Source organism: Pimephales promelas, chromosome 18 (assembly GCF_988280905.1).
Source record: "Pimephales promelas chromosome 18, fPimPro1.hap1.1, whole genome shotgun sequence".
Lineage (NCBI taxonomy): Eukaryota > Metazoa > Chordata > Actinopteri > Cypriniformes > Leuciscidae > Pimephales > Pimephales promelas.
In genome coordinates, this window is record NC_142786.1 from 4,422,605 (window position 1) to 4,439,436 (window position 16,832).

The following is a 16,832-nucleotide window of genomic DNA, read 5'->3' on the forward strand; positions in this document are numbered from 1 at the left end:
TCTCTACCACATGGCACTAACTTTATTTTGGGGTCCAAAAATGAGCTCAAATAGCAGATAATAGTTATGGTTTTAGGTTCAAGGCCACTCTCAAATATGGTCTACCATTCAAGTTCAAATATCAGACTGATAAAGAAGCTATGTAAGGGCTTAAAATGAAAGTGGAACTATGCGACCTTCAGAAGTGATAGTCAATGAATGGGACATTGGGATGTTTTGTAGTTTGACCTTCTCTTAGCTTCAGCTTCACCTTTTGCCATTTTCACCCCGTTATGATCCACCTGAATTGTCAAGTAAAATGACAAACATTGACAGGTCTTGACGCACACATCACAAAGCAACACATATATATATGCACACATTTACATATATAGGAACAAATGTAATTTCTTAGAGGGGGGATGGGGAGTGGTAAGCACCATATAGCATAATTACATATCAAAGAAATGTAGAGGTGGTCGTCATGACAACCCATTCAGGCGCACCCCTCCTCCACACTCCAAAGCACCAAATATCCAGTAATAATGTCTCGGCCAAAAGAAAACACAGACCATAATATTCTTCCTGTGCTGGCACTGGCAGTTGTCATGGCGATCCGCAAGAAAAAGGTGTTTCTGTGCATGACTGTCTTTTTTTTTTGGGGGGGGTTTTTAGGGGTTATAAAGGAGGGGTTTCAGATTACCATGCATCTAAAATGAATGCCAAAATACTCTTTTAACGCTCTCTGCTAGTTCCCTCCTCCCCCCACACCCTCACCGAACTGAACGTGACTCCATAACTGGGTGAAAGCGCCACATATGGACACCATCAGACAGAGATGTCTACTGATAAACTCTTAAGACATAAGCGATGTTGGATGTGGGCAAGAAACAGGCCGTGATTTAAATTTGAATCACTAACTTTGCTCGTGCAACTAGTCTCCTTCAAATGCACAGATCTAATGTAGTCTTTGTTGCTCATACATAGTAACATTTATATTAGTGCTAAATTCGTTTTGAGGATATTTTGAGAGGTTTTAGTGCTACACTCACATTCACTGATATATATATATATATATATATATATATATATATATATATTTATATATATATATATATATATATATATATATTTATTTATTTATATATATCAGGGAATCATCTACCATACATCCAAATAAAAACGCCCCAAAAAATCGAGGCAAAAATGAACAATCCTGAGTGTGATATTCACTCTCTTTTTCTTCCCCTTTTTAAATCCGGCCCCCACCCCTCCCCCTCACTAATGGCCCAGACATCCCATAATATGCCCAACGAATATCCCCCCCACCCCCCACCCACCTTTAATCTCAGTCTGAACCCCATACTAAATCATGCAGAACTGTTCATAAACTGACTTCTGCTCTCTACTGAGCATCCTTGCATTTGCCTTTTTCATATGTACATTGTGCATAAATGTTTCATATGTACATTTACGCACAATGTACATATGAAAAAGGGAAGTAATTAGTCCAAATTTGAGACATTCAATATACATTATGATATAATGGCCATACCCTTTTCCACGACCTCATATTCCCCACTCTCATCATATTCCGGAGCATTGTGATTGATTAATTTTACCACATGAACTTATTGTGCTTCATTAGGTAAACAAAGGATGTTGGTTTTAAGGCATTAGCCTCAGGGCCCCATTGCAACATATGAAATGCAACAAACACAATATGTAGTTCAGGCGTGTATCTTTCATTCTAATAAAAAAAGAAATGTTGCATGATATGCATGGGGAAATACAGGAGATCATGTGTAATTTTCCAAAAGACTTGAAATCAGGTCAAATGCATGCACGCTCTTTAATAATTAATAATGCTCACTGGGTTTGCTTTTTTGTGGATCGCATAGAACTACATATCTTTAGCAATATAAAGATATATTTTCTGAATGATGAAGGGCCGCTGTCCTGCAGAGTTTAGCTCCAACCCTGATTAAACACACCTACTGTGAGTTTCTAGTGATCCTGAAGACCTTGATTAGCTTGCTCAGGTGTGTTTTATCAGGGTTGGAGCCAAACTCTGCAGGAAAGTGGCCCTCCAGGATCGAGTTTGAGAAACCCTGAAATAGAAGATCAATATATTGTTTTTTTCAGGGAATGTCTTGCTATTGCATTTGTACTTGACTTGCACTATAGACATCATCTGTCACAGAAGCGTGTAGATAGATGTGTTTCAGGTCGAATCATAGTGTCTGGAGTAGAAATGTTCGACACATCTATAAGCTGAAAATAGGATCACTTCAATAGCCGTGGCTCTCTTCCAGATGTGCAAGAACTATGTGCTATTTTCAACCTACCAACATAATGCCATCAGTTTTGATTGCAACGTCTAACATAGTCTAGCAAAGAATGGTTAGGATCTATCTAAGCAGAGTGTTTATTCATAATTAAACGGCTGTAAATCTGCCTGGAAAACAAAACATCATAAATCCTGTAAATTAACACAAGGAGAAGACTACGAAACCCTTTTGTAAAATGGTTAAGAATTCGTAAATGAACTGTCTGCTGTCTGTATTTAGTGGCGGTTAACTAGGATAATGATGAACGTGTTGATGGTGACCTCTAGTGATTGACTGTGGAAATCTTGGATAAGAATATAATATAGCTCCTCCTAGTGACCAGGAGTAATATACCCACAACCTGCAGACCTAAAGACTTGCTTATATAGCTAGCTACACATCTTAATTTGCTTTTTGAATTCGTTAAAATGATCTTATTTTTTGTGTTTACACTACCATTCAAAGGTGTGAGTTAAGTTCAATTAATTTATACTTTTATTCATTCAGGTTGCATTAAATTTATCAAAAGTGGTTTCTATTTCAAATAAATGGTGTATTTATTCTATTCATAAAAAATGATCATGGTTTCACAAGAATGTTAAGCATGCAGCCTAGCTGTTTTAAACATTGATAATAATAAGAGATGTTTCTTGCTTTTCTGAAGGAACATTTGACACTGAAGACTGGGGTAATGGCTGCTGAAAATCCAGCTTATCAGATGTGACCTACAAAACGTATAATGCAGTTGTGAGTATAAAAATACATTTGTTTATCAAATAAATGTGGTGATTGCATTAACTATTGATATAAATGTGATTCCATTAAAAATGCTTAATTAATCAAGCAGTTTGTAACATTAACAGAGTGTTAACATGTCTTCAGATGCACACACATATTCTCTTCTAAGAAATTATGTCTCTACACCGTGACCTGTTTGCTATAAAAGTGAATTTGACACATGCTGGGAAGCCATGCATGACTCAACAGAATACATATACCATAGATTTGTTTATTCAGGCTCTAATGTCAACACAATGAAAAAATCTTTCTTTTAAGAGTGGCATTTCAAAAGGCACAGAGAGACACTGTGCTGATATATCCTTGAATCCTGTTGGCAGGTTATATACTGTATGTTTATTCAGCACAATAAATATCAAGTTTCAGGGCAGGGTTTTCTCTCTTTTTTTCAAGCCTTCAACTCCTTTGCCAAAACAAACACAAATTTTGTCAAAATTTTATCCACTTGAGTTTTGGATTATTGACCTTTGTTGGTTGATTTGTCTATAATTTTTAATAATGAATTCAAATTATTATCTTAAAAAGAATTTCATGAACAGATAGGACACAAAAATAAGCTTTACTCGAGGACATTTCTAATATCTAAACCACTTAAATGAACGTTATAGTGATTCAAGAGGCCTAATGATTTAACTTAACATGAATATTTACTATTGTTTGTGTTTTAATGCATTTTTATTAAGCAAGCAATACAAATACAAATAAGTACTTAAGAAAACAAACAAACATAACTGTAAACAAATATAAACCAATAGAAATGTGAAAAAAAAATCAAGTATCGGACAAACAAAATAGTTGATGACAAGATTGCATAATACAAGAGGAAACAAGTGAGCCAACAAATAAACAAATATACAAACAAAATCAAAAGAAGGCAATACAGATGAACCTATCTCCCACACATATAGACCCATACACATACATACTCACATGCATATGCCTATACATACATATATGTACATACACACATACCTGCACACACACACACACACACACACACACACACACACACACACACACACACACACATACATACATACACACACGCATACATAAAATTTAATGCAAATTTTAATATCCTGGTAGTGTTTCCAAATTATTTTTTTTTTTTTGTTGTAAATTTAAGAACAAATATGTCAGGTTAGAGAAACTGGCACCAGTTCTTTAGAGATAAGACTCATTTTAAAGACGTGACACTTTTAGTTTAAAATCTATTCCTTGTTAGTGAAACCATCTCTGCTACTGTTTTGTGGACAGAGGAGGAACATTATTCTCTAACAACATTAATAAAAACATGAAACATTAATCACACTCAAAACTTTGAAGCACCACAAAATAATGTCATTTTGTGACTGAGGTTTGTAAAGCCTGCCTTATAATTCTGTATGTAGTGTTAAGATCAGTGTGACCAAATTCCCTGAAAAAATTATCTCATTAAAATATACAGTGTAATCACAGATTATCCTTCATTCACCTTTGTGCCGATCTCATATACTTTTCACACTTGCACACATATACCAACACAATATATATATATATATATATATATATATATATATATATATATAATCTATTTTCCTCTGTGATACAATAATATATGTCAGTCAGCAAACCCCTGAATATATGTTTTGACAATTCTAAATGCATATTAAAAAGCAATGCATATTACTTTCGTAATGAGTGATATTTCTGTGTAAAATTCAATATTTTGAAAAAAAAAATGTTAGACTGAACTTGATTTTATCAATTGGGAATTTTGTATAAAACGGTGGGTCCCAAATTGATCTAAATGTGATTTTACTAAAACAAATATGTAAAAGCCAAAGTGGCCTTGGTGACATCAGCAGAAAAGGAAAGTGGGTTCAGGGGGAGAGCAACTTAATGAACGATCATCCAGACAAACATTTCTATTTTATTATTTGGGAAATTGTGCACTGATAAGTCATGCAAAATAAAAATAAAAATCATATTTTATATAATCATATATTAAAAAAAAACATTTAAAGAAGAAGCTCTTTTTAACTCGCAAAAGAAATTAGTCAAAATTCACTCGAATTCATGAATACAAAAATAAACATGAATTTCTGAAATATTTCTTAATCTTATTTTTTATGTTTTACGAATTCTATCACTACTGTAAATTCGGGAATAGATGAATGTTGCCATAGCATTCGCCCTTTTGGTCGATCGCTATTGGTCGATCGTGAGTGACAGGTTGCCCCGCCCTTGCGCCAGTAAACACGTCATCAGAGAAGAGAATGGGAATATAATCATGCAATTGTACTAATAATAACTAATTCAATGTTTCATTATGATTTTATTTTGTTTTTATTTTGTATTTTATTCATATATTTTGATTTCATGGTGACTTTAATAGTCATCAGAAGCTTTGCATTCCCTTAACACTGGAAGATTTGAGTCTTGCCCCTTTCCACGGTCTACCCAGTTCCTCCATCTATTTTTACCTGCTGTCACAGAGGAACATTGCAGTACCCAGTGTTTGTTGTTTCCCCTCCTCTTCCCGGGTCCCTCGTTCCCGCTTATTAATCAGTCGCCTTGACCTACTCATCCCCCCTCTTTCTCTCCTCCTCTCCTCTCTAATTCTCAGCATCTTCCTCTGACTCATCTTTTCATCCCCTCCCCCGTCTGTTTCTCCTCTCATCTCACTCTCATTCTGGTTTCCACCCACCCTCGCTCTGTTTTGCCTCTCTCTTCCGCAGTTCAACACTTCTTTCCAGGCTTGCCTCTCGCAAGGCTACGCGCACTGACGGCAGGTAATCATCGCATAAAAGCCCTTTTTTTCTTGTTTGCACTTTCCGCTGCGCCTTTGCAGGATTGCATCTTAAATGCATCTGCTGCGAGGTCATTAAGATGGTTTGGCTTGGCCGTAAATAATGCTATTGAATGGGTTAATATACTATAGGCTCTGGCATGACTTTGTGCATGTTGCATTAATTGTCATATCAAGACATCGCTGCTGTTTAGGGCATGCATGTCTCTGCGGACAGTCTCCTAAATGAGGAGTCACTCCTTATGTTGGGATGCTGGATGTGAATTTGGGTGGCAGTGTTTTTTTTTTTTTTTTTTTTTTTTTTTTTTTTGTGTGTGTGTGTGTGTTTTGTTTTTTTCTGGTGCCCGCTGCTAAGGGGTCGGCCAAATGGATCCCGCTACACTGGTTACGTGTTATTATCGTGCGTCCAAGCCGTTCTCATTGGTGACGGGATGATCGGGCAATTTTACTGTATTGATCTTGAGTAAAATCTTTATGTTCATTTCAGCATAGCAGTGCTGCCTATATTTTCAATTGCCAAATTCCCAGAACACGCTTTTATAATCATTATTAAAACGAAACAATTAATGCAGTTAATAAAGTAGCCTATGAGAATCATACATAATTAGTTCACCGCGCGAGTTCCGAGTTTTTCGTATATTCGTCACGTGACAAACGCAAAAACGTCCCATCACTGGTTCTTATTTCCGTCCGTCTCCAATACGCGCTTCGATGATCCAGAAAGCTCTTCTTTTCGCCAAAGGGATGTTAAATTATTTATCTTTTTCTTGCCCCATCACGCCACTTTCTGCGGTATCCACCCCACCCCTCCGTTGATCGCCCCCTCCCCCCTGTATAAGTGCTGACAGCCCGCTTGGTGCAGTACCACCACACTGACACGGCGTAAGCAGCGTCCGGATTTAGATGCACGATCATGAGCTGGTCGCACCGTGCGGTACCTGCGGACATATAGCATACATGCCCGTCTTGTCATTGCGAATAAAGAAGCCCCACCTTCTCCCCCCAGTCTAAATTCTGGTGGTCGGTGCAAATGAGACGCGCATTCCGTTAGCAAGGTGACACGTGTGCTGGCTGCCCATGTCGGTCGTGGCACATTTAGAATAAAATTAGCATATTCTGGCTTTTTATTGGCTGCCAGCGTGGTATGTCGCTGTCGATGCTTGAGCTATATCTGTCATTGGTAAGAAGAAGGACAGAACTGAATGTTCCAGAAAAATAGTCCTATTTTCAAAGCAATCAGATTGATTGGTACTCCTGATGTAAAATGGATGCTATTCGCTTCATGCAAGTTCCTGGTCTTATTTTGAAAGATTAATCAGTGCATATCATTCTAAATGTTTCATTTCTTTATCTTAAATCAAAATTGAATAGTTGCTCAATAAAAGTTTGTATGATGGATAGCCAAAATGGGTATTGTTTTTGCAAACATTATTCATGATCCAATCCATTCTCGGCCAACTTTTTTCCTACAAAAAAACATCCAGATGTTGACCACTTGGAGGTGATCAGGCAGTGATCATGTTCATTTAGACATTTTTTGGAAAATATAACCCGTGTAATTCTGTGGATTAAAAGAATTACGTAAAAATGCAGTATTTCATAACAAAATGCAGTTTTGTACACCCGAAGACAAGAATTTTAGTCTGAACAGAATTCTAAACCCAAAAATTCAATTTTGTGTAGCTACATGAATGTACTTTTCCAAACACCTTTCCAAATGCCTTTTGTTCACAAATTGCTCATTCTGGTAATCGTTGTCTGGATCACAAAATGCATTGTGTTCATTAAAACCTCTAGTTCATCATTTACATTTATGTATTTTGCACATGAGCAAGATTTATAATATGTAAAAGGAGATATATGGCAGATGGAGGTGGACCAAAACAGTGTTCTGACTGTTGGATATTTCTCATGAAAAGTCCATGAGTCCATGAGTTTCTAAACATCATGACCAATGATGGCAGAAGTTTAGCTCTCATGCTCTCTTGTTTCCTCTCTGTCTTTAAGGATGTCCATTGTGAGCATCATTGCCAGGGAAATCCTGGACTCTCGGGGAAACCCCACAGTGGAGGTGGACCTGAGAACCGATAAAGGTGAATCAATAGAGCCTTTCTTTAAAAGGACTGAACTGAATGCCATCCTGGATTTTAAAAGCAAAGGAATATGTGGAATGTGTTTTCTTATCTACAATGTAAATTGAGTTCCTGGATGAATGCCCAAAAAAAGTGTATTTATTGAAAGCATCTTTCAAAATGCATACATGTAAAATACAATTTATAAAAAATATAATAAAAATGAAATCAAAATATGTTGTCCGCATGCAAGTAACTTGTAAGAGACAAGTATGTAATTAAGTATGTTGACACAGATCCACCAGTGAGAAATGGATGCACTATGTATTAATCTCCGGTATAAGTGAATGACAGATTTGAAGTGTCAGTGTGTTTTCAGGTCTGTTCAGGGCTGCGGTGCCCAGCGGAGCATCGACAGGCATCTATGAGGCTCTGGAACTCAGAGATGGAGACAAGAGCCGTTACAAGGGCAAAGGTGAGCGATCAGAGATAGTCCATTGTAACAGTGGGACTATTATATGACATTAGATTGTTTAAAGTGCCTCTGTTATGCTTTTTCTAATATAATATTTTATGCAGTGTGTAATTGCTGTTTGTGAATGTAAAATGTCTGCAAAGTTTTAAAGATCGACAATGCAACAAATGGTAATGCCAGCCTATGGTCTTCATTGGCTGCCCACGAGTGACGTCTACTTTGAACCGCCCTCAAACACTGTTGTAGCTGAGGCCTGGACGGGTTTGGTTTGTGTTTGTCGACATGTCGAGAAGTCGCTGTTTTCAGCGCTGCAAATCTACTAAGTATGCACTTTAAAGTTATGAAAACTCAGGCTCAAATTGATACAAGCCATAGTTACTGTTCGTATTACTGGGTATCAAGTGCTGAGGAAGATCCGGAGCTGAAATTCAGATATGGCCGTTTCGTTTTTGAAATGCGCTGTAGGCGGTGGACCAATCACAACAGAGTGGGCCATGTGACCAATCAGAGCAGAGTAGCTCGCAGAAAGGAGGGGTTTTCGATAGACTGATGGTGCGTTCTGGTGTTATGGTACAAAAGCCGACGTGGAAAATGCCCATGAACACCCCCTCATGTGGTATTTTCCACTGGGCAGCTCGTAGAATATTTTGATGCACGAGTTGCCGAGATGATATAACCTTTGACCTTTTCAAAATGGCGGAGAGCAACGCGAGAGTCGTGTATGGTAAAAATATGTACCATTCATTATCTAGAAAACATACAGCATATTATTTACCGTTGGAGTTTTGATAAATCATTTAGCAGATGACTTAAGGAATATAAAATAGTTTTAGCTAAATAACAGGTCTGGATCTCCATCTTTTTACCACATTACGACAACAAAAGCACTTGAACGCAACACACTGGTAAATACCAGTTCACAAGTGGAAAATATCATATTTTCCATAGCACGTGAACGCACCATCAATCTTCAAGCAAACTCTTTGAGAAATTAGGTGATTTGGAATATACACCTGGCCAAAAAAAAAAAAAGTTGTTTAATTTTAAATAGGCAAATGTCTATGATATGACTGGATCATTGTTGCAGTGATTATTATGTTTCTAGCACATATATAGACTTTACAGAATGTTTGACTCTTGCATTGTCTATACAAGATCTTGACCAAAAATGAATGGACCTCTTGATTGAAATAAATGTAATGTTATATGTGATGGTATCCATTTTTGGTCAAGATCTTGTAGACAATGCAAGAGTCAAGGGTTTAAATAACTGTTGCCACACATATAACATGCATGAAACATAATAATAGTCCCTGCAGTCATGTTCCAGTCATAGACAGCATTTGCCTGTTTGAAAAAAGCAACTTTTTTTTCTTTCTTTTTTTTTTTTTTTTTGGCCAGGCAGTGTATATTAAGAGAAAATTAAAGTGTTTCTTGACCTTATAGATGCATCTAAACCTGTTGTAGTCTTTAAAGCAAAAGTATTACCTTTAAAATAGAAAATAGGGGCACTTCGTTTTGAAAATAGGGGATAATTCGTTTTGTAGCCTCCTGCTATAGTTTTGTTTTTTGATCTGTCTTGACCAGATTTCTTGTGGATGTCTTGTGTTTTAAGGTGTTCTGAAGGCTGTTGGTCACATTAATGACACTCTTGGACCAGCCATCATTGGATCTGTAAGTGAAAAAAAAAATGGTCTTGTTTAATGAACCCTATTTTTTTTATAACAAATAACCAAACTATTCGTTTTCAACCAGCGTGAGAAGGATTATAAACGGCAATCTGTGCATATTTGCTTATTTCTGGAAAAGATTATCTACATTGAGCTGAGACTCATTTCTGCAAGAAAAAAATGACAAAAAAATAATTTGCAGCTAATATTCAAAATATACTTGGTTTTAATGAGGGCACATCTTGTATTTAAACCTACGGTATTCCTTTAAAATGAACGTGACTACATTTTTTTCCACTATGTTTTACATTATTTTACAGCCGCCTATATTTTTTCATTCATACATGTTTTTCTTCAGGTGTTTGTCGGCACTTTCCCAATAATCAGATTTCTTTCACAGTTAATTTCTAAGCAATTGTTAATTTAATTATTTGTTTATTTGTTTGTTTGTTTGTTTGTTTTACAGATCAGATTCCGATCAGATGGGATCAGAATCAGATCCCACCCCTGCACTTTTTGAATCATTTTTCTTTTTATATTTTATACCCGTTTACTTGTAACAGGAGATTTTAAAACAGCTCCAACTGCTTCAAATCTCCCAAAGACAGAGACACAAAATCTCCTATTATCCAGGTCTTGATTTTCATTCTGATCTACTCATTCCATTCTTTCGTTTTCATGTTTGTTTGTTTTTTACTTCCATGTCTACAATGCGAAAGCTAAAGCAAAGGCAAAAATACTCAAATGCTGCAAGAGTACTTTTAGACTGATTTGACTTTGATGATAATTTTTAATTTCACAGCAGCAGGGCTAATGATAAGGCAACATTTTCATCAAGCATTAATCAAGCACTGTATTTTATTAATCTGGACAGTTTTATCTTCATGATGTGAACTTTAGGAGATCAGTGTGGTGGAACAGGAGAAACTAGACAACATGATGATTGAAATGGATGGCACAGAGAACAAATGTAAGTTATTATCTTATATGACAACAATCATATTTTAAAGAAATAGTTCCACCAAAATGGAAATTCTGGCATCATTGACTCACCAATGTGTTGTTCCAAACTTCCTTTCTTCTGTGAAACGCAAAATGAGATGTTCAGCATGTTCAATGCTGTATTTTCTAAACGCTAAAAGTACAATGACCAAGAAGGACAAAAAAGCAGCATACCAGTTCTGAGGCCATGAAACACTTAAAACGTACCAAAATGTTTCTTATTTAATTAATGAAAATCATACATATTTTAAGCAATTGTGGTGTGCAAATGTGAAGTTTAAAAAAATGATTTAATATGATATGAGATTTATAAAGAACTCATAGTTTCTAAAATACATTACTGTTCAAAAGTTTGGTAAGATTTTTAATGTTTTTGGAGAAAAAAAGTATTTTATTCTTAGGCTGCAATTATTTGATCACAAAAAAGTAAAGGTAGAAATATTGTGAAATATTATTACAATTTACAAGTTTCCGAGGGGTGAATATATTTTAAAATGTAATTTATTCCTGTGATGTAAAGCATCCAGTCTTCAGTGTCACATGATCCTTCAGAAATCATTCTAATATGCTGATTTGCTGCTCAGGAAACATGTATTATTATCCATGTTAAAAATAGATGTGCTTGAAATAGCATTATTTTGCAACCATATAAATGCCTTTACTGTCATTTTTGACCCCTTCAATTTTAATCATTTAAAAAATAAATAAATAATTCTTACTGACCTTAAATTCTTAAACTAATATTTAAAAAAGAAGAACTTGTAATAATTTCGCCCAAAAAATTCAAAAATTCAATGTACAATATATGGATTTTGTTCTACACAATAAAACTACCATATAAATCATATACAAAAAATGATATAATAACAAAAAAGAATCATAATTGCTATCTGTTCATCATGTCTACAGCCCAGTTTGGTGCGAACGCCATCCTGGGAGTGTCTCTGGCCATCTGCAAGGCCGGTGCGGCAGAGAAAGGCGTCCCTCTGTATCGTCATATTGCTGATCTGGCAGGAAACACAGAGCTGGTTCTGCCAGTTCCTGTAAGAAATCTCATTACTTAATTGCACGACTTAGTACGCAACATAATAATTCACATGTGTAGGTATGTTTTTTCTTGATTATCTCGGGACTAAGCACATTTTCTCGGTCCACTTGTCAGGCGTTTAATGTAATCAACGGAGGCTCCCATGCCGGAAACAAGCTCGCCATGCAGGAATTCATGGTACTTCCTGTGGGGGCGGAGTCATTCCGCGACGCGCTGCGTGTCGGAGCCGAGCTCTACCAGACGTTGAAGGGTGTCATCAAGGAGAAGTACGGCCAAGACGCCACCAACGTCGGTGACGAGGGAGGTTTTGCCCCGAACATCCTGGAGAACAGTGAAGGTGTGTGTGAGTCTGTCCATCACCTTGTCTGAGCTTGTGATCCAATTTAATCATAATGAATTTATCTCCTGTTCTGCTCTGTTGGCTTCTCTATCACGTCTCCACAGCTCTTGAGTTGATAAAGACTGCCATAGACAAGGCCGGGTTCACAGATAAAGTCGTGATTGGGATGGACGTAGCCGCCTCCGAGTTCTACCGCGACGGGAAGTACGACCTTGACTTCAAGTCCCCTCCAAACCCAGACAGACACATCACCGGCGATGAGCTGTTAGAGATTTACCAGACGTTTGTCAACGATTATCCAGGTAAATTGTGAAGAATAAAAGATGTAAAGGAGATTTCAAAGTTCAGATGTTAATAAAGTCACCTTAAGGTCCATTTAAATGATACTGTATACATCCTAGGTGTGTCTTTCTTCTTTCAGACGAACACAATCAGAGTTATATTAAAAAACATTCTCTTTCAAGCTTTATAATGGTAACGGACGTTTTGCTCTATCCTCTGTGCTTTCGCATTCGTCAATATGTCATGCATCGGGTCAGAGGTCACTCTTTCGCCGGATAGTGACTCAAGTAAAGCTGTTACCTGAAGCCAGTGATTATAGTTCATAAAGTTATAAATATGGTTCGTTTTCTTACAAAAACAAATAGATTCGCTTCAGAAGGCCTTTATTAACACTTGGAGCCATATGAATTACTTTTATGATGCATGGATGCTCTTTTTTGGGCTTCAAAATCGAGGGTACTCAAATTGTGTTTGGCTGAATATACACCTTGGAGTTAAAGGAGAACTCTGGTCAATTTTAACGTTGAGCTTATTTTTTTGTACATTTGGAGTGCTGTCTGACAGTACAGACAAAAACGACAAAAATCGGTGTTGCCTACACCGTGTTATCGTCTTTTTAAAATTCGCACCCTGTTGATTTCAATGGGGCATGTTCTAAACCCGCTTTTAGCCTCTTAACATCCTTGATTTGTCATTACGAGTGCACACTCATGTGAGTGGTGTTATTAAAAGTGACCACGGTCAATCTGACCGCAGTAGATGTGAAAGATATGAATAAAAATGATCATTCAGCCAGCTCACATACCTCTATTTGCTTCCTGTTTTCGGCCAAAGCCCACAGTAGTCGATTGTCGAGTTCACGTGCGCGATCATTAGTGAATATCATCTCAAACCTACCACTGTATGGTGTTCTGAGAATATCAGCTCAAATAGATAGTTCATCCCAATCAGATGTAGGACACACGGAGGAGGTTTGACATATTCACTAATGATTGCGCGCGTGAGATCGACAATCGACTACTGTGGGCTTCGAGGAAGCAAATAGAGGTATGTGAGCTGGCTAAATTAACATCATTTTTATTAATATCTTTCACATCTACTGCAGTCAGATTGACCGTGGTCACTATTAATAACACCACTCGCGTGGCTGTGCACTCGTAATGACAAATCAAGGATGTTAAGAGGCTAAAATCAGGTTTAGAACATGCCCCATTGAAGTCAACAGGGTGCAGATTTTAAAAAGACGATAACACGAACACCAATTTTTGTCGTTTTTGTCTGTACTGACAGCACTCCAAATGTACAAAAAAATGAGCTCAATGTTAAAATTGACCAGAGTTCTCCTTTAAGTATGGGATAATTTTCATTTTTGGGTGAACTAACCCTTTAAAACCCAGAAAATTCTATCACGTTTTTGTTCCCATCATCATTGACAGTGGTGTCCATTGAAGACCCGTTTGATCAGGATGACTGGGCCGCTTGGACAAACATGACTGGTTCAGTGGGGATCCAGATTGTGGGCGACGACCTGACCGTGACAAACCCAAAGAGGATAGAGAAGGCAGCGGAAGACCGCGCATGCAACTGTCTGCTCCTGAAGGTTAACCAGATCGGGACCGTCACAGAGGCCATCCAGGCGTGAGTAACTCTAAACTATGTCTAATAAACCAGCATTTTCTAGCTCCTTACCTTCCCATTTTGAACTGTGTATCCCTCAGATGTAAGCTCGCTCAGGCCAACGGATGGGGCGTGATGGTCAGCCATCGCTCAGGAGAGACAGAAGACACTTTTATCGCTGATCTAGTGGTGGGACTCTGCACTGGACAGGTACGCACACTTACACAAACGTAACCAGTAAGTACAGATATTATATGGTTTATATATTTATGATGTGCTTTACAAAAAAGTTTGATTAACTTGACAAACTTTCACTCTTTATCTCTCTTATCTTTCAGATAAAGACAGGAGCTCCGTGTAGATCCGAGCGTCTTGCCAAATACAACCAACTTATGAGGCAAGAGAGCGTTCAACACACTATTTTTAGCAATGCAATAAAAACATCCATTCGAATCCCCAAAACAATGTCAAAATATTTTTCACATGCGTTTTGCCTCTTTCTAACATTGCTAACATTGACAGAATTTTTCGGCTTTCCATGTTTTCACGGTTATTCTGTTGCTATTACGCATCTTCTGAAAGAGTACTGAATCTCCTGGTTAAAACAGGAGAAGAAGAAGCAGAAACAAGGGGTAGCATAATGTAAGAAGATGCATATGTAAAAACACTATCATCAACATTAAACAGCATACCTAACATAAGCCTAATGTTACAGAATGAAGTGTCGACCCAGGACGAGTTATAGGACTGTGAACTTTGAGGGTGTTGATGAACTCGATCTACTCCATCTGTGTTTTGATCAATCCGATCCAGACAGGTTTTTTGAAACGTATACCCACATTCAAGTATTGATAAAAAAAAAGTTTTTTTTTTTTTGTGTGAAAATGATCAAAAAAGCTGGCGGTGACTGACGTTTTTTTTTTTTTTTTTTTTTTTACCGTCGAATAAAGAGTTAAACAGGCCGTTGCTAAAATATAACATTCTATTTTAGCAAAGCATCTCCAAAGAGGTATTTATTTTTGGGTTAGGGTTTATTTTGGCAATTGAAACAACTTCTAATCATATTTTAAGTGTTGATGTTTTTATTGTTCAAACACACTTTATGTATCTAACACTAAGTACTGAACGTCTTGCTTAAGTCATCTTTCAATGATTGTTGCTAGTTTCCGTCACATAATAAAAAAAATAATAAAAAAGGTAATTGTGACTTTTTGTCTCACAATTCGGACATTTTCTCGCAATTGTGAGAAAGTCAGAATTGTGAGATTAAAAATGTGTAATTGCATTTTTTATTCTGTGATGGAAACAGGCTTATCCCAGAGACTTATTTTGAGATCCCAGAGACTTATTTTGAACGCCCTGGCAACAATTCTAACATTGTAGTGCCACTAGATCCAGAAACACCATTCATATTTTCTTAAAAAAAATGTAAAAAAAAATCATTTGTTTCGACTCAAAGCATGTTCTCATGAAAATGACTCAACTCGCATAATAACTGACTGTTGTACTTAAAAAGCTCCAGTCTCAAAAATAACAGTGGCTGCAAAAAGAACCAATATAATTACTTTGATTAACATTGCTGATTACAGGCTTCTAGCTCTTTCTCCGTCACCTCCTGTTTCCATATAATTAATCCATGTCCATCTGTCTCTTTTTTTCTGCCTCGCAGGATTGAAGAAGAATTGGGTGATCAGGCTCGTTTCGCCGGGCACAATTTCAGAAACCCCAGCGCTCTGTGAGGCTGACGTCACCGCACCGAATTCACATGAAAAAACAACAACTGACAAACAGAGTATGTACTGCACTGAACGACTGACTACCCCTGACATTCCCTAAAATCATTCAAATGGCATCAAAACAGCACTATTTGCACTGAGATACTAAAAACGACTTACTCAGACACTGAAAATATGTATTTAAAACTGAACTGGACTGCGGACAGGCTTCGATAGACCAAATATTATGCACAGTGGATCCTGGACAGACCAACATTATGCACAAGTGATACTTGACGGGCAAAACATGTGCACAGAGTGGACATGCATGCGTAAGATACAGAAAATGAACCTTGAATCTATCAAGGCAAAGACTTTGTTGTCTAAAAAGGATTTAACTCAGATGGAATAAAAGTAGAGGTTTATTTGAATCAGGTGTAATCTTTAAATTTAAGCATCAATTTAGATGTGAAATATATGTAAATAACAAAATCTAGATTGACTTGCCACTCTAAAGAAATCAATGTAATAAATTTTATGGTTCATTGCATGAGGACATGGTAGAAACGTTACGGTAGAATAAAAAAATAGTTACATGAATATTAATGCAGCAGTGAGTTTTTAATGGGAAGATTGACTCCAATGAGTGAAGTATTCAGATATATATATATATATATATATATATATATATATATATATATATGGGACCAGCG

At 36.9% G+C, this 16,832-nt stretch overlaps 1 protein-coding gene across 1 annotated transcript; it reads left to right on the plus strand.

The window, feature by feature from the left end:
• Positions 1-5,761: 5,761 nt before the first annotated feature.
• On the plus strand, positions 5,762-16,390 carry eno2 (enolase 2). Its single transcript, XM_039681439.2, has 12 exons — positions 5,762-5,881; positions 7,906-7,991; positions 8,350-8,445; positions 10,061-10,119; positions 11,016-11,085; positions 12,027-12,160; positions 12,280-12,502; positions 12,610-12,807; positions 14,224-14,425; positions 14,506-14,614; positions 14,743-14,801; positions 16,074-16,390. Exons 2-12 carry the CDS (start codon positions 7,907-7,909, stop codon positions 16,141-16,143), a joined length of 1,305 nt encoding a protein of 434 aa, XP_039537373.1. The 5' UTR covers positions 5,762-5,881; position 7,906; the 3' UTR covers positions 16,144-16,390.
• Positions 16,391-16,832: the final 442 nt, after the last annotated feature.